The 22419-nt window shown below is 40.4% G+C and overlaps 1 protein-coding gene and 12 non-coding genes across 14 annotated transcripts in view; all 13 read left to right on the top strand.

Moving 5' to 3' along the window:
- The window catches only part of arhgef10 (Rho guanine nucleotide exchange factor (GEF) 10), a 57630-nt gene that overhangs the window by 21538 nt on the left and 13673 nt on the right, over nt 1-22419 (top strand). For both annotated transcript variants that reach the window (XM_067614881.1, XM_067614879.1), the window contains 10 exons: nt 210-380; nt 1178-1323; nt 2078-2262; nt 6248-6363; nt 7530-7657; nt 9082-9182; nt 9495-9616; nt 19818-19904; nt 20738-20964; nt 21555-21712. In XM_067614881.1, coding sequence (XP_067470982.1) covers nt 210-380; nt 1178-1323; nt 2078-2262; nt 6248-6363; nt 7530-7657; nt 9082-9182; nt 9495-9616; nt 19818-19904; nt 20738-20964; nt 21555-21712 — 1441 coding nt within the window. The remainder of the gene's footprint in view (nt 1-209; nt 381-1177; nt 1324-2077; nt 2263-6247; nt 6364-7529; nt 7658-9081; nt 9183-9494; nt 9617-19817; nt 19905-20737; nt 20965-21554; nt 21713-22419) is intronic.
- Nucleotides 10165-10238, top strand: trnai-aau (transfer RNA isoleucine (anticodon AAU)). Its single transcript has one exon. It is a non-coding gene; the product is annotated as a tRNA-Ile (tRNA).
- Nucleotides 11025-11098, top strand: trnai-aau (transfer RNA isoleucine (anticodon AAU)). The gene has a single exon. It is a non-coding gene; the product is annotated as a tRNA-Ile (tRNA).
- Nucleotides 11722-11795, top strand: trnai-aau (transfer RNA isoleucine (anticodon AAU)). Its single transcript has one exon. It is a non-coding gene; the product is annotated as a tRNA-Ile (tRNA).
- On the top strand, nt 12228-12301 carry trnai-aau (transfer RNA isoleucine (anticodon AAU)). The gene has a single exon. It is a non-coding gene; the product is annotated as a tRNA-Ile (tRNA).
- Nucleotides 12941-13014, top strand: trnai-aau (transfer RNA isoleucine (anticodon AAU)). The gene has a single exon. It is a non-coding gene; the product is annotated as a tRNA-Ile (tRNA).
- On the top strand, nt 13447-13520 carry trnai-aau (transfer RNA isoleucine (anticodon AAU)). The gene has a single exon. It is a non-coding gene; the product is annotated as a tRNA-Ile (tRNA).
- trnai-aau (transfer RNA isoleucine (anticodon AAU)) lies at nt 14127-14200 on the top strand. The gene has a single exon. It is a non-coding gene; the product is annotated as a tRNA-Ile (tRNA).
- Nucleotides 15018-15091, top strand: trnai-aau (transfer RNA isoleucine (anticodon AAU)). Its single transcript has one exon. It is a non-coding gene; the product is annotated as a tRNA-Ile (tRNA).
- trnai-aau (transfer RNA isoleucine (anticodon AAU)) lies at nt 15514-15587 on the top strand. The gene has a single exon. It is a non-coding gene; the product is annotated as a tRNA-Ile (tRNA).
- trnai-aau (transfer RNA isoleucine (anticodon AAU)) lies at nt 17302-17375 on the top strand. The gene has a single exon. It is a non-coding gene; the product is annotated as a tRNA-Ile (tRNA).
- Nucleotides 17802-17875, top strand: trnai-aau (transfer RNA isoleucine (anticodon AAU)). The gene has a single exon. It is a non-coding gene; the product is annotated as a tRNA-Ile (tRNA).
- On the top strand, nt 18647-18720 carry trnai-aau (transfer RNA isoleucine (anticodon AAU)). Its single transcript has one exon. It is a non-coding gene; the product is annotated as a tRNA-Ile (tRNA).

Raw genomic sequence — 22419 nt, 5'->3', positions numbered from 1 at the left:
TGCTATTAAATCCTCATCAGTAGAAAAATAGATGACTTGGAGACATTAGTTTTTGTGATAGCGCACAACTAACAGGTAGAATAACAGAAACACATAAATATCAGAGTTAATCACAATTTACTATTAAAACACACTGGTGGCTCAATTCTCAGTTTGAATTATGAACAATTGACCAATAAATGTATGACTTCTGTGTGCATCCTCACCAGGACATGCTGAAAAACACTCCTGTGGGTCATGCAGACCGTCTGCCCCTGCAGATGGCCCTGACTGAACTTGAGACGCTGGCTGAGAAGCTCAATGAAAAGAAAAGGGAAGCCGACCAGCGCTGCGAGATCCGTCACATTGCAAAGGCCATGAACGAACGCTACCTCAACAAGGTCTGTTCACTGCTCAGAGTGTGTACTTATTTGTAGCAGAATCATGTGATACCATAGCCATTGCTTGTTGGAATATGTGTTCCCTAATACATTGAATTTTTTCTCTCCAGTTTTTTAATGGATTTTTTTACATCATTTTTACATGCTGATTGAGAAAATGGTTAGAGTTCGTTTTTACTTAACTCAGTGCTCAGTCAATGTTCAAATTATTGGCTAATGTTCAAATTTTTTTAGCATATGCTGTGGCATTTCTCTCTGTCCCAGTGTGGGTGGCCATCAAGCACTTGAGCTTCACATTTTCTACCAAGTATTCTCTTGACTGAATAGAATATTTTTAGCACATGGCTTAGCACGACATTTGCACACAACACCAGCTTTCCCCAAGGTATAATTATTTGTCTATCTACAGCCACCCACTGTGGCATCTGTGTAGAGACATGTGTTTACAATATTCCCTGCATGAGACAGAGTTTTGTTCCTCGTAGCCTTTAATTGCTCAGATTCACATATGATAGCCATATATTATATACTGTACCCACAAAGGACAGTTTTACAGAAGAGACAGAGACTGACAGGAAACAAGGAAAGAATAGTGAGATGATGTGACAATGGGTCCCAGCCAGACTCCGTTTGCGTTGTATAGACTGAAATATATCAGTAACATTTTCTTGCCAATAAAGCCTAGTGACATGTCTTTGTCTCTGGTATTGTTAATTAAGTACTTAATTACATTTATTAGAGATCCATACTCCTACTTTCACTTAGTATCACTCTGACTTATCATCCTCATCCCTTAGCTTCTGAGTAATGGCAGCCGCTACCTGATCCGCTCAGACGACATGGTGGAGACGGTCTACAATGAGCGCGGTGAAATCATCAAAACGAAGGAGCGACGACTCTTCCTGCTCAATGATGTTCTTATGTGTGCCACGCCCAACATCCGGTAAGAGTGACCGCAAACAAGACCTGTTCTTAACCTCTCCCTTAATTGGCACCTTCTCCTGTCCTTGGTTACAATATCCTGTATTCTCTTTCCATTTTATAATTTTAGAAACTAATTGTTGCTTGTATGTTTTTGCAGTGTTCTTGTTTTGTATAATTCACTCCGCCTACAGTAAAGTAGATATTGGGTATTTATTTATTTTTCATTGTATTTTATTGTTCTATGGACCCCTCATGAGCTGTTTCCTTAAAGTCTGAATTGAATTGAATAAAGGAATAATAATGTAACTAGTGTTTTTCACTAGTCTGTCTCAGAGTGAACTAAACTGAAGAGAGATTGTGAACACGGTGTGTAACTGCTGTCCTTGGGGTCACTTCTGACAACACTGGGTATCTGGGTTTGGATTCATATGCATCCACTGTGCCTTGGAGTTTAACCAAGAATGATAGAGAGCACTATTCCTGGGATTTTCAGCGTCTGTGCTGTAATTGTAACATTTGCTGTTCACCATGCACTGCCTCTGGGAAACGTGCACTGGCTTGTGCAAAACATTTTTGTTCTAGATGAGTAGCATTCACCTCCTCTTTCAAACATGACATCCTTCTCCAGACCTTCTCCACTGACAACATTAAGTTTTCTCTTTTCCCACCTTCACATTTGCTTCGCTATAACTATTCATCACACAGTACAGAAGGTACTTGTATGTTGTTTAGTGGGATGACAAATAACCTTCAACTCTTTCTGCTCCGTCCAGATGTCAGGATGGCAGTGGGAGCGGCAGTGGCAGTGCTCCACTCGACCAGAGGTTCCTTCTAAAGTGGAGCGTGCCTCTGAGCTTCGTGGAAGTGCTGGAGTTCGGATCCAGCGAGGACATGGCTGATAACACCCGTTACCAGGCACCCCATTCTGGGGAGAAGGTGGTCATCAACGCTAAGCCAAGTACGGACCACAGTGTCACTTTCTGTTATTTTGAATCAGCAGTCTGCCTGTCTGTCTATCTGTGCCTTTACTCCTCTATATGTAAACTGAGGGCAAAAGGTCTGAGAGAAAGGTAACAAATTTCACTTAGCTGAGTTGGTTAGAGAGTGCCAAGGAGTTGAGTGTTGATCAGGGACCAGAACCAACAACTACTGGTCAGTTAACTGCTTGTGCTTGATAACTGCTTAATGAAATTCTTAGTGGGAGTGAGCTAAAGATAAACACATCTCTATTTGTGCTGATCTGATTGAACATAACTAGTTATAGACCTACACAATTTTAATAAGCTAAAATAATTATTTGTCTCCTACATAATATATAGAGAATGAATAGATATTTGTCTCATTCTGGACATTTAAAGACATTTCTAAAATGGTCAATCAGTCTTGCACAGCACATCTAGCCACTGAGTGCGTATTTTTTCCTTCTGCAATCCTCTGGTCTGCTGGCTGCCTCATCCAATGATTTCAGTTTTTCCACTGGGTTCTTCCCTGTCACAGACAGCTGCTCAGCCACTTTAAAAGGCCCAGATCAGACAAACATGAGGCATAACAAGACTTTATGGTTTTTTGGTTGCAGGACTGCAGTTTTTATTCAAGGACTTTGATTTTTTTGTATATGTGTATGTGTTTGCGCCGAGCAAATGGTCAGCATTGCTGGGCCGGTTGAGTGCTTTGATACTGTATTATCCCTGATCTGTCAAAGGTTATATGTACTCAAGCTGAGGTGAAAGGCTCACTCTTTCAGTTGCCAATGGTAGTGGGCTGGAATTACTACCACTGAATTACACACTGCACTCTCTCGCCCCCTCTCTCTCCTTCTCTCTTACACACACTCCCACACTTTTTTTCTATTCTACTGCATTTCAACATTTCACTCTTTCCTTTATCTGCTTTTTACTATACTCTCTTCATTTTGCCTCCACTTAAGCCACATGTGGTGAGCTCACCATTGCACTCATCTCCTGCAAGGCCACCTGTCTGCCTCTGATACTTCACTAATCTACATTATATGAACTATCCAGCCATTGCATAAGTGTATATGTAACAGATGGCAAAGACAGACCTGCATAACATCTGGTCTGGCTGTAGGGTGCTGGTAGGGCTGTAACTGACAGGCAGGTTCACAGCCTTTTCTTAACCTGATGTGACACTTTCCTTCAAGCCTGGAGGAAGGCCATATGGGTCTCATTGTATTGGTTTATTCTCATTAATAGTACTTAATTGATTTGGATGTGTTGGAAGTTAATTTTCAGAGGATGATTTGGCTCCAGCTCTTCTTGTGGGCATCAAAAAAGTATCAATGAATGGAATTCACACTCACTTTACAGAACTGAATTAATGCACTGTTTTAGTCACTAATAATTTACTGACATTACATCAGTTCCCCCATTCTGATGTAGTTATTCCTTAACCAACGTCAATTCTGTGTGTGCCTTTAGGAATGTGTATGTGTACATGGTCTAGGAACATTTAACAAGTGGAAACAATTCTTTTTTCAGTCCACTGTGTTCAGCAAAAAGCAGCTCATTGACCAGCCTGCTAGAAGGCAATGAAAAGACTCTCCAGCATATGATGTCACCTCTTTGCATGTCTCTCTGCTCAGTTCATCTCCTCTCTAGACTGCATAGCAATCAGACCACCATGCAGAGTTTTCATCTCAAGTTATGTTTTCCTGCTGTTCTTACAGTCAATATGTAATTTGTTGACATATTGTAATTGCTGGGATTACTGGCCTGCTTTTGAAGATTGTCCCAGGGCCTGTTTTGTTAGAAAATCCGTAGTGTTTGGCACTCTCACAAAGAGCCATTCAGGAGTTGGACCAGGGCTACACAGTGGCAGTCTAGTCTATAGGAACGGTCACTTTAGTGATTGTAGAATTCTGTTCTTCCTTGAGTCCTATGGTTTATACTATTGTTTATTGATAATATTGAAAACAAAGGATATTGTACCAATATGGATTTATATGATGACATTTCAGCTTTTGTTTTATGTTTGTTTTATTTTGGTAATATACTGCAAGGCTAGCGCAGCACAATATTGCCTGTTTGATTTAAAGTCAAATCATTTCTGTTTATCAACAATGCCAGTATTATTTAGTGACTTTTAAAATGACAGTATACTGTGATGCTGGCTGTAAATGAACTGTCATAGTTGCACTTGCTTCTAACATGACACACCGCAGGCCAAGCAAGGGACGTCTACTCAGCATTTCTGCCCTGACCTGAATTCGACCCCCTGTGTCTCAGCCTTTGCTGTAGACAGATGAGCCATGAAAATTGCATACAGGTCCTTTACACAAGGCAGTTAGTTCAGATGAACACACACAGTGACAAAAGTACATAACACACTCCAACAATTGATGTCTCATTCGATCTTATTAATGGTTAACCTATTGATGTATTCCGGTGGCTATGGTTTGATCCTGTGAAATGAATGAAATACAACAGGGGGTCAATGAAACCCAAAACCCACACACACTGCTGTAGGCCTGCTGTGTCCTGCCTGTGCTTTTATTTGTAGGGGTGCCCATGCATGTGTAAGGATGACAAATAATTTCTCAGTCTGTGAGCAGCCTCTTGTACACAAACTCAGAGGGAGACATTTTAGAGGCATTCTCTCAGAGACCACCTACGGCTGCGAAGTTTGGCAATGCACAAACAGGGTAAAATCTCCCCCGAATGCCTAGTCAGCAAGACCTTCAGTAGAGGACTGGCCTGGGTTGCCATGGAGTTTGAGCACCAGGCAGACTTGGTAGCTATTGTAGAAGAAGACGAAGAGGAGGAGAAAGAAGGAAAGGGAAAGAAAGCAGAATGGCAGAAGCAAACGAAGCACGAAGCATTTCTGTGCCAGAGACTGATGCAGTTTAACTCTTTGTTCCCCGGTATACACTCTCAATGTGGTGAAAAGGATGTTGTGCCCAGGATAAAATCTGATCCTCTGAGATGTTGTTGTTGGGGGTCTATCAAATTAAAATCTATCAGCACTGTACTCATTAATTTAGCCATTGGATCAAATGACCTCAATAATTTGTCGGTTGGAAATTTTGGCCAACTGACAAGCATTCCCCCTGTGCTCTGTACAGGCTATTCTTCATGATTATCTTCATGATTTTATGTGTGAGTGAGAGAGAGTGGGAGAGACTCGCGGGCTGTCAGACCTTTTGATGAGCTCTGCGCTCCTGTTCTGTGCAGCAGTGCTTTGTTTACACACAAAGCGAGCCGTTGTTTCCTTTTTTATACCGAACAACAGCACAGTAACCACTTTCATCACATCACATCCAGTAGGATCATCGCATTTGATATGTTGAGCACAAGACAAGTGCAAAAATTATGAAAGGCAAATACTTACAACCATACATACATACATAGGTGGACAAGTGAAGAACAGAAAAAAATATTTATATTGACATGCTGCATAAACATATTTGTGCGGCCTCTGAACACTAACATTAGATAATAGAGCTTTTGTGAGCGAACAAACACAGGGGTGAGAACCACGGCCAAGTTTGCTGAGCTGTCACCGCTCCCTGTGGGAACTTGACTGATTGCCCTTTATTGATCTTTGACGTTGTTAGTACAATTTTAACTGCTTCTCTCATCAGACTGCCTTCACTCTCGGCTGCTTTTTGTACTGAATGTACAGGGAATTTGGAAACATCAGCTGTTAAGGTCTCAGCTTTCTTTGCTGCCTGTCAGTTTAGTGTGCCTTTACCCTTTTTTCCACACATGAGGACATCCCTTTTTATAGGGGATGGTAAGCACTGCAATTTATGAGTTAAAAACAGGGATATAACTCTATATATATATAACTGCATCAGTTTGTTAATTAAAGATTTGTAATTAAAAAAAACAAACATCAAATCTTAAAGTTGGGTTTTGGACAGTCAATAAAGTTTTTGTCTTTTCTTTTCTTTTTTTTTTTTGCCCCTGTGTGTTTCTGTGTAGACAAGCTATACATGGGCCCGGGTCAACTGTACCAAGATCTTCAAAATCTAATCCATGACCTTAGCCTGGTCAACCAGATTGCCAGCATGATCAGCAGCCTCAAAGGCAACTACCAGGTATTGTATGACTGCACTGATCACAAGCACTGAGTTCAAGTTATACCAACTCAATTCAATACATTTATGTTATTCACTTTCCATTTGAAGGGATTTTGCTTTAAAATGAATGTAAAAATAAAAATCAACCACAAAAGCATCAGCTGATTATGTGTGAAAGGATATTGATAAGGAGTCAAAGCAAAGAAGCAATATTACTGTTATTTGCAAATGTATAAATTGAATTCTGTTATGAATAATAATATCAGTTTAATTATATTGTTTGGCTAAATATATGGTATTTTCAAATATCATATGGTTAATATTCTTGAAAGTTTTACATAAAGTTGTCGTAGACTGTATCTCAAGATTTTTACACACCTCCATCCTCAGATTTCCGTAAGGGCTGGGTTGTCTTGAAGGCATGTAATGTTTAAGCTGTGGAATGTGCCAACGTGGGCAATTTGTACAGGGGAGACTTGGAGTCTCTTATGTCTTGATTTGCACCATGCAAACCTGTCATATAATGTGGCAACACACACACACACACACACACAGGCTTGTCTGTGCTGTTAGGATAGAGGTTTAGGTTGCAGAGCACAGCATGAGTGTGTGAAGCTGTGTTTGTGCTGTGCTGGTAGGTCTGTCAGAAGCAGTGAGGGAGGCAGAGTAACAGAGAAGCTCTCAGAGAGACATGTGTCCCAGGGAAGGAGGAAAGGGGGGAGGGATTGATGGAAAGAGGAAAGGAAAGAAAGAGGCACTGCAGGTTATCCACACAGCCAAGCATTTCCCTCATCGATAAATTTCATTACCAAAATGATACTGACAGTATTCTAACTATAGATATATCCTGAAAGTTTTGCGAGGTTTTGCGAGTTGTTAAATTAAGACCACATTGCTTTCTCTTGCAAAAAAAGTTAGATTTGACTGCATTTGGTAGCACTTGTTGCCTGACTTTTGTATTGCATTTAATTATGACAGTATATCTGACAGTATCAACAGTATGGTATTTTACTTAAATGTCTCGCCATGAATGTAGTTATGATTTAGTGATATTGAAATGCTCTCTATATATATGTGTGAATGTTATTTTCTCTCTTCTCCTCTTCTTTGTTCTGTCTGATCCCTGAACCTCTCTTTCTCTCTATTTTTTATGCTCATCATTCCAACTATCCTTGTGTATATAGAATGTAAACCCCACGGTGGCCCAGGACTGGGTATCGGGTCTCCAGAGGCTAATTCTGAAGAAGGAGGAGGAGATCAGGGCAGCTGACCGATGTAGGATCCAGCTTCAGCTGCCTGGCAAACAAGACAAGTCTGTATTTTACACCTATGTACAATATATACACACCTCTTTAGCTTCATTGGCCTTTCATTCAGGCAGCACACACAACATTTTCACCATCTCCGTCCTTGCCCTCCACCTCCAGCTTTTACCCTGTTTTCTACTTCCATTCTCCCAGGCTTCCTGTATGACTATAGCTTTAGGAGAGAATATTAGCGCACATTTGGATAAACAAGTTTTTCCACCAGCCCTTTTCTGAGGCATGAATCACAAGGGAGGAAATGTGCATCAGTGTTTGCAAGCAAAATCTACCCAGTACTGCAGCTGCTGAACACAAATGCTCATGTCACACATTTACACACACACTATTATAGTCTGCACGTGGTGCCCCAAGGGTGCACCTTGTTTTTTCTCTTTCACATTCTCACTCTCCCTCTCTCTGTCTCTCTCTCTCTCCCTGTCTTTTAATACCTCATTTCATTTCTCATCACTGCTGCACTTAGCTGGTAAGATTATCCACGGGTATGTTTGGAAACACAGCTGTGCCTCTGTCATTCCTTCCCTGATCCCGTGATCGCAAAACACACAAAACACAACACTGGAGTGCACCGACAGGACAGACACTGACAGGAGTGCACCCTACCACACACACACACACACACACAAACACTCACTCACACAAGCTGCTGCTACATGAGCTGCTGCTAAAAGCGATAATTGTCAGCGACTGCATTTCTGCCACAGTCTGTCTACTCAGTCAGCACTGAATTGACTTCTGTGCCCCCTCGGCTGGGATTCAACCCAGACAGATTATTTTCCTTTGATTGGATATCTAAAAACATTCTAATCAGTCGACTGGTGTCTATGCAAGAATATTCAAACATTATCATGACTGCTTAGAGAAATGCTAATGCTAGTTCAGTCCCTATGGTTGCAAAAGCATCAACACATCATTCAGTACATTCATCATTCAGCATGATGAGATCTTGTTAAAAACATCTCTGATGTTTGGCTCATATGTTTTTCCAAAAATGTCACAACTAGTTAAATAACTCATTCTGCAGTTTGATATTTTCCAAACTGTATGTAACAACTTTTATATAGTAATTAACTTTCAACTTTAACCAGTGTCATTGTTGATTCCTACAGGAATTACTGAAACATTTAGCTTAGATCACTCTTCAAAATTGCCTATTCTTATCTGTGACACACTGGTGTTAAATTGTAGCCGTGTTCAGGAAGTGAGTTTATGTCTTGTGTTTATAATAAACAGAAATTGCCTGTGTTTCTTGGTTTGCTGTGATCTACAAGCACAGGGCAGCACACGGTTTGTCTACTGTCATCAAAAGTGCAGCATTCTGCAGTTAAGAATTGAGATACAACAATATCCAAGGTAGGAATCTTCTTTTAACTTTCTCATCATTAGTGTATTTTTCTGTTCTCTCTATTGGCAGGTCGGGTAAACCCACTTACTTCAGTGCAGTGTTCAATACCCTCAACCCAGCCATCAAACAGTCATGGATCAGTAACTTGCAGATGGCCAAGCTGGCTCTAGGTACAGTTCACTGCTTGGCTATAGACTTGCACTGTCTCAGCTGCACAATTATTGTTCATGTTGATTGTGTGCGCATGCCTGCATTTGTACAGTATGATCGTTGTTTGTAACAACTCATTGTCGATATATCTATCTGTGGAAAACATTGCTCGTGATTAACCAATTCACTGTTGTTTGAGATTTACAAAGTTACCTCTGGAGTCTCTTGTTCTGACAAACAGATCACTTCCGGTTTAAAAAAAAAAAAACAGCATACTGTACATTATTGATTCAAGTGGTATTTACTGTGTGTGTGTGTGTGCTCTATAACAGAGGAGGACAACCTGCAGGGCTGGTTCTTTGCAGAGGATGATGGGAATCAGATCAAAAAGCAGAAACACCCACTCTTGCTTCGACAAATGCCTGTGGTCATGTCAAAACTGCAGGAGTTCAAGGTGAGACTTGACCTGTTCCTAAACCTTTCTTAACTGAAGGCAAATTCTCAGAGTTCTGAGTTCATACATGCTGTGGAGTTTTTAGAGAGTTTATGTCAACATTATAGCGCTGACAGTTGACCAATTTAACTTACTAGTGCAGTGCCTGTTCAAAATGTGCCTGTTCGGAACAGACGGATTGCTTATTATTTCTCAAGAACCACATGTACATGTAAGCATGTGAGCTGTTCATCCATCCATCACCCAGAATCCAATTCTAAACTTAACCATTATGTATTCCACTGTAATTCACTGTAATAAGGACTGCCTGAGTTTGGATACAGTTACAGTGTATCAGTTACAATGGCAGTTACAACAGACATATACTGAACCAACAGGCCGTCACTCCAGGAAAAATACATTTATCAGTAGAAATGTTATCTTAAATAAAATGAGTGTCTCCTCTATCTCCAAAATTCACATTCTTTTCTGTATGTCATACTACACTATTCCATGTCTGCCAGCATTGATCAACTGCTGCAAAAACTTGTTCTTATGAATGTGTGTATGGCCGGTTAGCTCAGTTGGTTAGAGCGTGGTGCTAATAACGCCAAGGTCGCGGGTTCGATCCCCGTACGGGCCACGTGTGTTTTAAGACGCTGGGTTCTCATCAAACTGACACATGGCCAGTTTAACTTGGGTTAATGTACTAATTCTGACAATGTTATGTCAAATATAATATATGCAATTGTATTCAGTGTATCCTTTCTCCTCTGATAAACATGTAAACAAGCGAAGCACAACCAGCAATTTCTAATGTTTCTATGTATTCAAATGTTTATTTACTTTGGCTGGAAACCATGGACTTGGTAGAAGACAATCACAATGAAAATGTAGTTTATATACATTTGTATTTTTTAGGATTTATACTGAGTTTGGCCTTGGTGAATTTCTGGTGAATTTAGAGGTTAGTTTGATTTTAGATACAATTTTCAGCTAGTTAGTCAGCATTGACTAATCAACTGAGTCAACAAAAAACAGCTCTTATGTGTAAATGTGGGGCTGGTTAGCTCAGTTGGTTAGAGCGTGGTGCCAAGGTCGCGAGTTTGTTTTTTTGTTGGCTTAACACCATTAAATGATGCTGATTTGTGGACTGGAGTTAGACTATACTATGTAAGCATGTGACCTGTTGATTCATCCATCACCCAGAATCCAATTCTAAACCTTACCATTGTCTATTCCACCTCTAGTTCACTGTAATAAGGACTGCCTGAGCATGGATACAGTTACAGTTTGCCTAACAACAGACATGTACTCAACCAACAGGCCTTCACTCCAGGAAAAATACACTGTATGTCATACTACACCAGTCCATGTCTGCCAGCATTGGTCAACTGCTGCAAAAACTCGTTCTTATTGATGTATGTATGGCCGGTTAGCTCAGTTGGTTAGAGCGTGGTGCTAATAACGCCAAGGTCGCGGGTTCGATCCCCGTACGGGCCATGGAGCTTTTAGAGAGAGTTTGAGCAGTGATCGCAGTGGTAACACTTGACTTGAGTCGTACTAACTGAGTGGGACTTAACAAATGAGATGCTATCACTGCAAATGATTTGCTGCTGATGTGAAAGGTCAGAGGACTTGAGCAAGCATCCTTTCCCCACTTATAAACAAGCAAATTGCAGACAACAATATCAAATGTTTCTGTGTGTGTCGACTTTTTTGGGGGCTTGAAATGTTGGGTTCAGATTACACTATGTAAACATGTAACCTCCTCATTCATCTATGCGTATTTACGTCACCAATAATCCTTTCCTAAACCTTGCCATTGTCTATTCCACTTCAAGTTCACTCTAATAGCGAAAGACAGACCAAAAATTCCTTCTTTCATTTTTCGTCTGTACAGATAGGAATGAGCACAAGATAAATAGTTGTTTGGTTTAATTAGTTTGTGTGTGAGTGTGTTACCTCAAATCAACTGTCTGAGTGTACCTATTTTAGTGTGTGTGTGTGTGTGTGTGTGTGTGTGTGTGTGTGTGTGACCACCAGTAAGTCTCACAAATGCCACATTCTTCCCTGTCATACTACACTTAGTGGGTGCAAAAAATACCTCTGTTGTGCTCATGCAGGGCCGGTTAGCTCAGTTGGTTAGAGCGTGGTGCTAATAACGCCAAGGTCGCGGGTTCGATCCCCGTACGGGCCATGTGTGTTTTAAGATGCTGGGTTCTCATCAAACTGACACATGGCCAGTTTAACTTGGGTTAATGTACTAATTCTGACAATGTTATGTCAGATATAACATATGCAATTGTGTTCAGTGGTCAGCTCTGTATATGAAAGAGATATCATTTCTCCAATGATAAACATCTAAACAAGCAAATCAGAGCTAGCAGTTTTTATGTATTCAAATTTTTATTTATTTTGGCTGAAAACCATGGACTGGGTAGAAAATGATCACAATGAAAATGTAGTTTATATATATATTTGTATTTTTTAGGATTTATACTTGGTTTGGCCTCGTGTCCATCTGGTGAACTTAGAGGGTAGTTTGACTTTAGATACAATTTTCAGTTAGTTAGTCGGCATTGACTTATCAATTGAGTCAGCAAAAAACAGCTCTTATATGTAAATGTGGGGCCGGTTAGCTCAGTTGGTTAGAGCGTGGTGCTAATAACGCCAAGGTCGCGGGTTCGATCCCCGTACAGGCCATGGAGCTTTTAGAGAGAGTTTGAGCGGTGATTGCAGTGGTAACACTTGACTTGAGTCGTACTAACTGAGTGGGACTTAACATATGAGATGCTATCACTGCAAATGATTTGCTGCTGATGTGAAAGGTCAGAGGACTTGAGCAAGCATCCTTTCCCCACTTATAAACAAGGAAACAAGCAAATTGCGGGCAGCAATATCAAATGTTTCTGTGTGTGTGTGTCGACTTTTTTGGGGGCTTGAAATGTTGGGCTCAGATTACACTATGTAAACATGTAACCTCCTCATTCATCTATGCGTATTTACGTCACCAATAATCCTTTCCTAAACCTTGCCGTTGTCTATTCCACTTCAAGTTCACTCTAATAGCGAAAGACAGACCAAAAATTCCTTCTTTCATTTTTCGTCTGTACAGATAGGAATGAGCACAAGATAAATAGTTGTTTGGTTTAATTAGTTTGTGTGTGAGTGTGTTACCTCAAATCAACTGTCTGAGTGTACCTATTTTAGTGTGTGTGTGTGTGTGTGTGTGTGTGTGTGTGTGTGTGTGTGTGACCACCAGTAAGTCTCACAAATGCCACATTCTTCCCTGTCATACTACACTTAGTGGGTGCAAAAAATACCTCTGTTGTGCTCATGCAGGGCGGGTTAGCTCAGTTGGTTAGAGCGTGGTGCTAATAACGCCAAGGTCGCGGGTTCGATCCCCGTACGGGCCATGTGTGTTTTAAGATGCTGGGTTCTCATCAAACTGACACATGGCCAGTTTAACTTGGGTTAATGTACTAATTCTGACAATGTTATGTCAGATATAACATATGCAATTGTGTTCAGTGGTCAGCTCTGTATATGAAAGAGATATCATTTCTCCAATGATAAACATCTAAACAAGCAAATCAGAGCTAGCAGTTTTTATGTATTCAAATTTTTATTTATTTTGGCTGAAAACCATGGACTGGGTAGAAAATGATCACAATGAAAATGTAGTTTATATATATATTTGTATTTTTTAGGATTTATACTTGGTTTGGCCTCGTGTCCATCTGGTGAACTTAGAGGGTAGTTTGACTTTAGATACAATTTTCAGTTAGTTAGTCGGCATTGACTTATCAATTGAGTCAGCAAAAAACAGCTCTTATATGTAAATGTGGGGCCGGTTAGCTCAGTTGGTTAGAGCGTGGTGCTAATAACGCCAAGGTCGCGGGTTCGATCCCCGTACAGGCCATGGAGCTTTTAGAGAGAGTTTGAGCGGTGATTGCAGTGGTAACACTTGACTTGAGTCGTACTAACTGAGTGGGACTTAACATATGAGATGCTATCACTGCAAATGATTTGCTGCTGATGTGAAAGGTCAGAGGACTTGAGCAAGCATCCTTTCCCCACTTATAAACAAGGAAACAAGCAAATTGCGGGCAGCAATATCAAATGTTTCTGTGTGTGTGTGTCGACTTTTTTGGGGGCTTGAAATGTTGGGTTCAGATTACACTATGTAAACATGTAACCTCCTCATTCATCTATGCGTATTTACGTCACCAATAATCCTTTCCTAAACCTTGCCGTTGTCTATTCCACTTCAAGTTCACTCTAATAGTGAAAGACAGACCAAAACGCTCTTCTTTCATTTTTCGTCTGTACAGATAGGAATAAGCACAAGATAAATAGTTGTTTGGTTTAGTTTGTTTGTGTGTGAGTGTGTTACCTCAAATCAACTGTCTGAGTGTACATTTTTTGTGTATGTGTGTGACCACTGGTGAGTCTCACAAATGCCACATTCTTCCCTGTCATACTACACTTAGTGGGTGCAAAAAATACCTCTGTTGTGCTCATGCAGGGCGGGTTAGCTCAGTTGGTTAGAGCGTGGTGCTAATAACGCCAAGGTCGCGGGTTCGATCCCCGTACGGGCCACATGTGTTTTAAGACATTAGGTTCTCATCAAACTGACACATGGCCAGTTTAACTTGGGTTAATGTACTAATTCTGACAATGTTATGTCAGATATAATATATGCAATTGTGTTCAGTGGTCTGCTCTGCATATAAAAGAGATATCCTTTCTCCTCTGATAAACATGTAAACAAGCAATGCACAACCAGCAATTTCTAATGTTTCTATGTATTCAAATGTTTATTTATTTTGGCTGGAAACCATGGACTGGGTAGAAAATGATCACAATGAAAATGTAGTTTATATACATTTGTATTTTTTAGAATTTATACTTGGTTTGGCCTTGTGTCCATCTGGTGAACTTAGAGGTTAGTTTGACTTTAGATACAATTTTCAGTTAGTTAGTCAGCATTGACTAATCAACTGAGTCAACAAAAAACAGCTCTTATGTGTAAATGTGGGGCCAGTTAGCTCAGTTGGTTAGAGCGTGGTGCTAATAACGCCAAGGTCGCGAGTTTGTTTTTTTGTTGGCTTAACACCATTAAATGATGCTGATTTGTGGACTGGAGTTAGACTATACTATGTAAGCATGTGACCTGTTGATTCTTCCATTACCCAAAATCCAATTCTAAACCTTACCATTGTCTATTCCACCTCTAGTTCACTGTAATAAGGGCTGCCTGAGCATGGATACAGTTGCAATGTGCCTAACAACAGACATGTACTCAACCAACAGGCCTTCACTCCAAGAAAAATACACTGTATGTCATACTACACCAGTCCATGTCTGCCAGCATTGGTCAACTGCTGCAAAAACTCGTTCGTATCGACGTATGTATGGCCGGTTAGCTCAGTTGGTTAGAGCGTGGTGCTAATAACGCCAAGGTCGCGGGTTCGATCCCCGTACAGGCCATGGAGCTTTTAGAGAGAGTTTGAGCGGTGATCGCAGTGGTAACACTTGACTTGAGTCGTACTAACTGAGTGGGACTTAACAAATGAGATGCTATCACTGCAAATGATTTGCTGCTGATGTGAAAGGTCAGAGGACTTGAGCAAGCATCCTTTCCCCACTGATAAACAAGCAAATTGCAGACAACAATATCAAATGTTTCTGTGTGTGTGTCGACTTTTTTGGGGGCTTGAAATGTTGGGTTCAGATTACACTATGTAAACATGTAACCTCCTCATTCATCTATGCGTATTTACGTCACCAATAATCCTTTCCTAAACCTTGCCGTTGTCTATTCCACTTCAAGTTCACTCTAGTAGTGAAAGACAGACCAAAAAGTTCTACACTTAGTGGCTGCAAAAAATAGCTCTGTTTTGTGTACACAGGGCCGGTTAGCTCAGTTGGTTAGAGCGTGGTGCTAATAACGCCAAGGTCGCGGGTTCGATCCCCGTACGGGCCACGTGTGTTTTAAGACATTAGGTTCTCATCAAACTGACACATGGCCAGTTTAACTTGGGTTAATGTACTAATTCTGACAATGTTATGTCAGATATAATAGATGCAATTGTGTTCAGTGATCAGCTCATGGATATAGAAGAGATATCTTTTCTCCTTTGATTAGCAGCCACACATTTCTCTGTTCTCTATTTCTTTGTTTAGTTTCATTAGGTTAGGCTAACCCATTGTTGCTAACTTGGGGACTAACCCGCAAGCTGCAGCATTTATTAACTGACACACTGTAGTCTGTATTGTTAAAAAGACGAGAGAAAGAGAGAGAGAGCACCAGCGAGAGAGAGAAAGTGTGAGAGAGAGAGAGCAGCAGTGATCAATCGAGCTAGAGAGTGAATGAAGAGAGGGAGTGCTGGTAGCGAGAATGTCGATGAATCAGATAAAAAAAGTTATTATCTGATTGTTTCACATCAGTTATGTTCCGGAGGTCAAATAAACACGCCCACATGCCCACACACCTCCACTCGATCCTGCGGCTAAAGGCCGCAATGCCTGATTTGGTCTGAATACAGCCTTTTACTGCTAACCTCTGCTCTGCTCACATTCACCGTCACTTTTCTGACGCTCACTCTCTCGTTTAACCACTCACTCGCTTATGTACTTCCCTATTCCTTAAAAGGAGCTACGCTACCTGCATTTTCCCAGGCAACGACACAGATGTTGACTGGCGTTTCGAAACGGCGCTGCTCAGAGGCTCCCAAACGCTATTGATTTCCAATTGAATGGATATTTGGCGTTATTTTTGCCATTTAAAAAATATTTTTTGACCTGGCAACCTGCCAGGCCTGTACTATTATAGGGGAAACACTGGTCTATTCCACCTCTAGTTCACTGTTATAAGTACTACCTGAGCTTAGATACAATTACAATGTGCCTAACAACAGACATATACTCAACCAACAGGCCTTCACTCCAGGAAAAATACACTGTATGTCATACTACACTAATCCATGTCTGCCAGCATTGATCAACGGCTGCAAAAACTAGTTCATGTGATTGTTTTTTTGGCGGGTTAGCTCAGTTGGTTAGAGAGTGGTGCTAATAACACCAAGGTCGTGGGTTCAATCCCCGTACGGTCCATGGAGCTTTTAGAGAGAGTTTTAAGTGGTGATCATAGTGGTAACACTTGACTTGAGTCGTACTAACTGAGTGGGACTTAACATATGGGATGCTATCACTGCAAATGATTTACTGCTGATGTGAAAGGTCAGAGGACTTGAGCAAGCATCCTTTCCCCACTGATAAACAAGGAAACAAGCAAATTGCAGACAACAATATCAAATGTTTCTGTGTGTGTGTCGACTTTTTTGGGGGGCTTGAAATGTTGGGTTCAGATTAAACATGTAACCTCCTCATTCATCTATGCGTATTTACGTCACCAATAATCCTTTCCTAAACCTTACCGTTGTCTATTCCACTTCAAGTTCACTCTAATAGCATAAAACAGACCAAAAAGTTCTTATTTCATTTTTTTGTCTCTGCAGAGAGGAATGAGCACAAGATAAATAGTTGTTTGTTTTAATTGGTTTGTGTGAGTGTTACCTCAAATCAACTGTCTGAGTGTGGGTGGGTGTGTGTGACCACCAGTAAGTCTCACAAATGCCACGTTCTTCCCTGTCATACAACACAGACGCCAAAAAAGTAGCTCTGTTGTGTACATACAGGGCCGGTTAGCTCAGTTGGTTAGAGCGTGGTGCTAATAACGCCAAGGTCGCGGGTTCGATCCCCGTACGGGCCACGTGTGTTTTAAGACATTAGGTTCTCATCAAACTGACACATGGCCAGTTTAACTTGGGTTAATGTACTAATTCTGACAATGTTATGTCAAATATAACATATGTAATTGTGTTCAGTGGTCAGCTCTGTATATGAAAGAGATATCATTTCTCCAATGAAAAACATGTAAACAAACAAATCAGAACCAGCAGTTTTTGTGTATTCAAATGTTTATTTATTTTGGCTGAAAACCATGGACTGGGTAGAAAACGATCACAATGAAAATGTAGTTTATATATATTTGTATTTTTTAGGATTTATACTTGGTTTGGCCTTGTGTCCATCTGGTGAACTTAGAGGGTAGTTTGACTTTAGATACAATTTTCAGTTAGTTGGCATTGACTAATCAACTGAGTCAACAAAAAACAGCTCTTATATGTAAATGTGGGGCCGGTTAGCTCAGTTGGTTAGAGCGTGGTGCTAATAACGCCAAGGTCGCGGGTTCGATCCCCGTACGGGCCACGTGTGTTTTAAGACGCTGGGTTCTCATCAAACTGACACATGGCCAGTTTAACTTGGGTTAATGTACTAATTCTGACAGTGTTATGTCAGATATAATATATGCAATTGTATTCAGTGTGTTTTAAAAAGACATTGGGTTCTCATTAAACTGACACATGGCCAATGTAATCTGGGTTAATGTACTAATTCTAACAGCACTGCTCAGAGGCTCCCAAATGCTATTGGTTTGTGAATGAATGGATATTTGGCATTATTTTGGCATTTAGAAAAAATATCTTTTGGCCTGGTGGGGGTTCTTGTTGGCCTGGTAGCCTGCCAGGCCTGTACTATTATAGGGGAAACACTGAGCTGCTGTACCAACAGTGTTAAACAGACTTGGCAGCAAATCAGGTGGTAGTGAAAGGTCGGCACTTTTATTGCTTATGTAAGCCGAAACTCAGAATATAACCTGCTCCAGACCAAGTTAAGTTTGCAGTATAAGTTTCCCCGGTTTAAGGCTCAACATACCTCACTAACCCACTAATCTTGCTTCGTATTACACCACTCTGCTCTCATTATAAAAGAGATATCCTTTCTCCACTGATCACTCCACTGAGAAAATGATCACAATGAAAATGTAGTTTGTATACATTTGTATTTTTTAGGATTTATACTGGGTTTGTCCTCGTGAATTTGTAGGATAGTTTGACTTCAGATACAATTTTCAGTTGGCTAGTCAGCATTGACTAATCAACTGAGTCAACAAAAAACAGCTCTGATGTGTAAGTGTGGGGCCGGTTAGCTCAGTTGGTTAGAGCGTGGTGCTAATAACGCCAAGGTCGCGGGTTCGATCCCCGTACGGGCCACGTGCTTTTAAGAATATACACCCACATTAGATTACATTACTGCCACTCAGCAGTAGTCTGTTGGTCTGAGTAAAAATGTCTCATCATAGATTTGAGCGGACTTCTTGGATGCTAGGAATGTGACAGTAATGTGTACTCTTTCTCTCTGACTGTCCCCTCCTCCATACCTGTTGACTAGCAAAAGCTGAGTTTCCACAGCAGGAACTTTCCCCAGTGTTATAGTACTTTGCAAAAGTACAGAGACTTCTGGGCGGTATTTGCAGGGATGATCGTTGTTCCTCATGGGTCTAATTTGCATGGTCTACCTGCTGCCTCAGATGCGGTGGAAACACAAACAGGATTGCACAACAGGGACTCTTAGTCCCAAGTTTAGTTCCTGAGATTAGTTCTTCTGGTTCCAAAGTGCCTGGAACTGTTGGTCAAAACGGAGATAAAGTAGAAAACTTGTGTCAAAGGACATTGGGGCTGATTAGTTCATTTGGGCTGGTTATTTCAGGAGGACTGAACCTCATTGTTCTGGCTTTCGACGTTGCTTTCAACTAAAGCCGGTCAGACGCCATAGACTTCCAACACGCATATTTATCTTTTTACCGTCAAATAATTTTGCTTGTAGGCCTCTCTTTGTACAGATGAGGTGAATGGATGTTTGAATATGTTGTGTAAATGTGTATCCATACGTCAAGTTCAAATCAAAGTAAGTGAGTTAAAGAAAATTATTCATACCAATTCAAAGTATCAAAACAACAAAACGTTAATAAAAGATAATCAACAAAATAAGAAGCATGCGGTTGAAAAACTGTTTCTCTGCGGCGTCTCTTTCCTTTGTCACACCTGGTTCAATTAACCGCATGTACACTACGTCTTGGCTGGTATCAGTCTCAGCCAATCAACTACGGCCAAAATATGCTCAAAAAAAAAAAGGCTCCAATACTCATAGAGATTTTTACGATTCTAGTCTTCACACTAATAAAAAACTAATAGGTCACTAGAGATGTGTTTTATGTACTCTGTGAAATCCATCATAATGGCTTAATCCGAGTACTCATCTGACCTATTTCTTTTATAACCTTCTCCGATTACCTCCTATTCTGTGGCAGGTGGAGTGCGCTGTTCATAACCCAGAACCCCACATCAACACGGAGAGCACAGCAGACACCCCCATCGTGGGCCACGGCTGTGTCTGGGTGAGACATTTTCCTTGCATCCTTCAGACAAGAAGTACTGTGTTGGATTGTATTTCAGCAGTTACACAAAAAAAGTATCTATCAGGTGTCTCTAAGCATCTAGAGTCCAATATGTCCGTTTTATTTTTAGGAGCAACAGTATTTAAGCTTAACCACTTTTTTGTAAGTGAGCCTTAGAGAACTGTTTTTCATTATACTTTCTTAGCAGAGCTGTGTAGCTCCCAGATGTTAAGTTTCTGTTGGTTATTTATTAAAATGCCCAATTTCTCCTTGAGAAAGATAATCAGGGTTTGAAAGTTAATGCCTGAGTACTTGAGTTTTTTCTCAAAATAAACAGTGACAGTGATAACCATGGTAATCTCTGCTAATGCAGTGTTTGACCATTAGGGAAAACCTTGTAACTGTTAAAGATATAAACACCACTCTAGCGGGTTATTTTCATAGTGAGGTAATATATAAACTGCTGCTAAATTATGTTGAACTGAAATAGGAGAATTAAAATAGTTAGATGTTAGTTGTTTTAGCATAATTGAATGTCTCAGGAGTTAAATATTGTTTTATAGTTTTTTGTATACAGTTTTGACATGATTTTGATGTGCACTTATGTAATTATACTTAACACTGTTACTGTTAGGAACATTTCTCTTCTCATAAGTAATGTCTTGAGGGCTCAGCTTTTTTGCTTTCTTACTTTCATAGTCTGCTTTCTTGGCTGGGTATCTTAATAGTGTCTTAACTGTGCTATTTAATTTATACACAGAATAAATAACAATAAATCTACATCAATTAATTAAAATATCCACAGAACACTAAGGTTTCTTAACTCTGTTCAGGTTGCAAGTTGTACCAACCAAATGGGCCAGATAGCTATAGTGGCCATGCAGAACTGCAACCCTAAGGTGACAGAGTGTTTCAATGTGGAGTCCCGTATCCTCTGCATGACCTACGTCCCCGCTGAAGTACCCCAGGAGAATGGCGAGAAGGTCCCTGAAAATAACAACGTCCCTCCAGCGAAGGCCAGCGATACGCCCACTGTCTGTCTGGGCATGGAGGAGGGCAGGTACAGATGGTTACATACAGTGTACCCACGCCATGCAATATGTTACTTTTTAAAGGGAGACAGTCTTCTAATTATTTCATCCATAAATATCAGATCATATAATGACGGTATCCGTCCAGCTACACTAATCTCAGTAGACCAAAATGCAGTGTAGCATTCATTAGTGCCATTGCTGTGTGCATCGATACGTACTGCATGCAAAATGCCTGCATGTTCTCTTACAAGTTGTCAAAAATCATTGTATTAATTGTAGGAAGTCAGTGAATGCAGTGCACAATTTTCCTCTGTTGAGAAGTCAACCATCACACATTTCACTTGTTGCAGCTACAAAATACTGTATATTCATTTAAATTGAATTGGCATCAGAAAAGTATAATAGACTTTAATTTAAAACTTGCAGATATTATACATAGTGTCAAATGATTCACACTGTTATGACAATATTGTAATGACTAAAGTCATTATTCTTTTTACCTGTCTCTACTGCTAAATGTTGTTTGATAACATGCAGATAGGAGTGCATATAAAAGTAGCACTCTGTATTATGTGAAGTTCTAATTTCCAATTTAATAATCTCTCGTCCTATTTAGCATCATTGTGTACAAAAGTAGCCAGCGGTCCAAAAAAGTACGCCTGCAGCATTTCTTCACCCCAGACAAATCCACCGTCACCAGCCTGGTCTATAAGAAACACTGTCTGTACGCCGGCCTGGTCAGCGGCTCTGTGGCGATCTACTCCAGATCACAAGGTATGTGTTTCAGGAGGGGAGGGGCTTGTAAAATATGTGTGTCTCTTTTTGTTATATTCTCAGAATTCTACCTTTGTACTGTTTGTTGATGCTCTTAAATGACTATAATTGGGGCAATCATGAGGTTAAATCACTGTTATTGTGCAAAACAGAAATGCATTCATTGGGTTAATTAGATTTGGTTTTTAAACTGTGCAGGCTAACAGTGTTTTCTCAAATATTTAGTCTGCACTAGCCCTGAATTTGGTAACCTTAACCATAATTAGCCATGTACATGAATAAGAGCTCTGTTACTGACTTGATGACTTTGTTGTTAGATTTAGCAACTTCCCTCTACAGATCTACAGATCTTTCTGCCAACAGCCAACCTTACTTACTAAAAGCAACTAGCAACATGACTTTTACCAATTATAGACATCAAATTTAATCTATTCCTTTAAGTTTTTGATGATAAATTGGCGTGGCTACCTGTTCGTCTATAACAAACTGGGCTCATACAAAGCGTGGCCCAGCTTCCTCTATTAAGTGTTGGAACTGGAGAGATAACTATAGATTATATATGATGATAATAATATGTGGTTTAAAAATTGCTGTATGATGTCATGTGGTGACTTCCTAGTCTACAAAAACATTTGGCACTGAATGAAAAAGGTTTTTCCTGGTAGAGCGCGCTCAGAGATGTTGTTGTTTTGCAGTCCATCGGTCCA

This window comes from Thunnus thynnus, chromosome 16, assembly GCF_963924715.1.
Source record: "Thunnus thynnus chromosome 16, fThuThy2.1, whole genome shotgun sequence".
NCBI lineage: Eukaryota > Metazoa > Chordata > Actinopteri > Scombriformes > Scombridae > Thunnus > Thunnus thynnus.
This window is presented reverse-complemented; position numbering and strand designations above follow the sequence as displayed.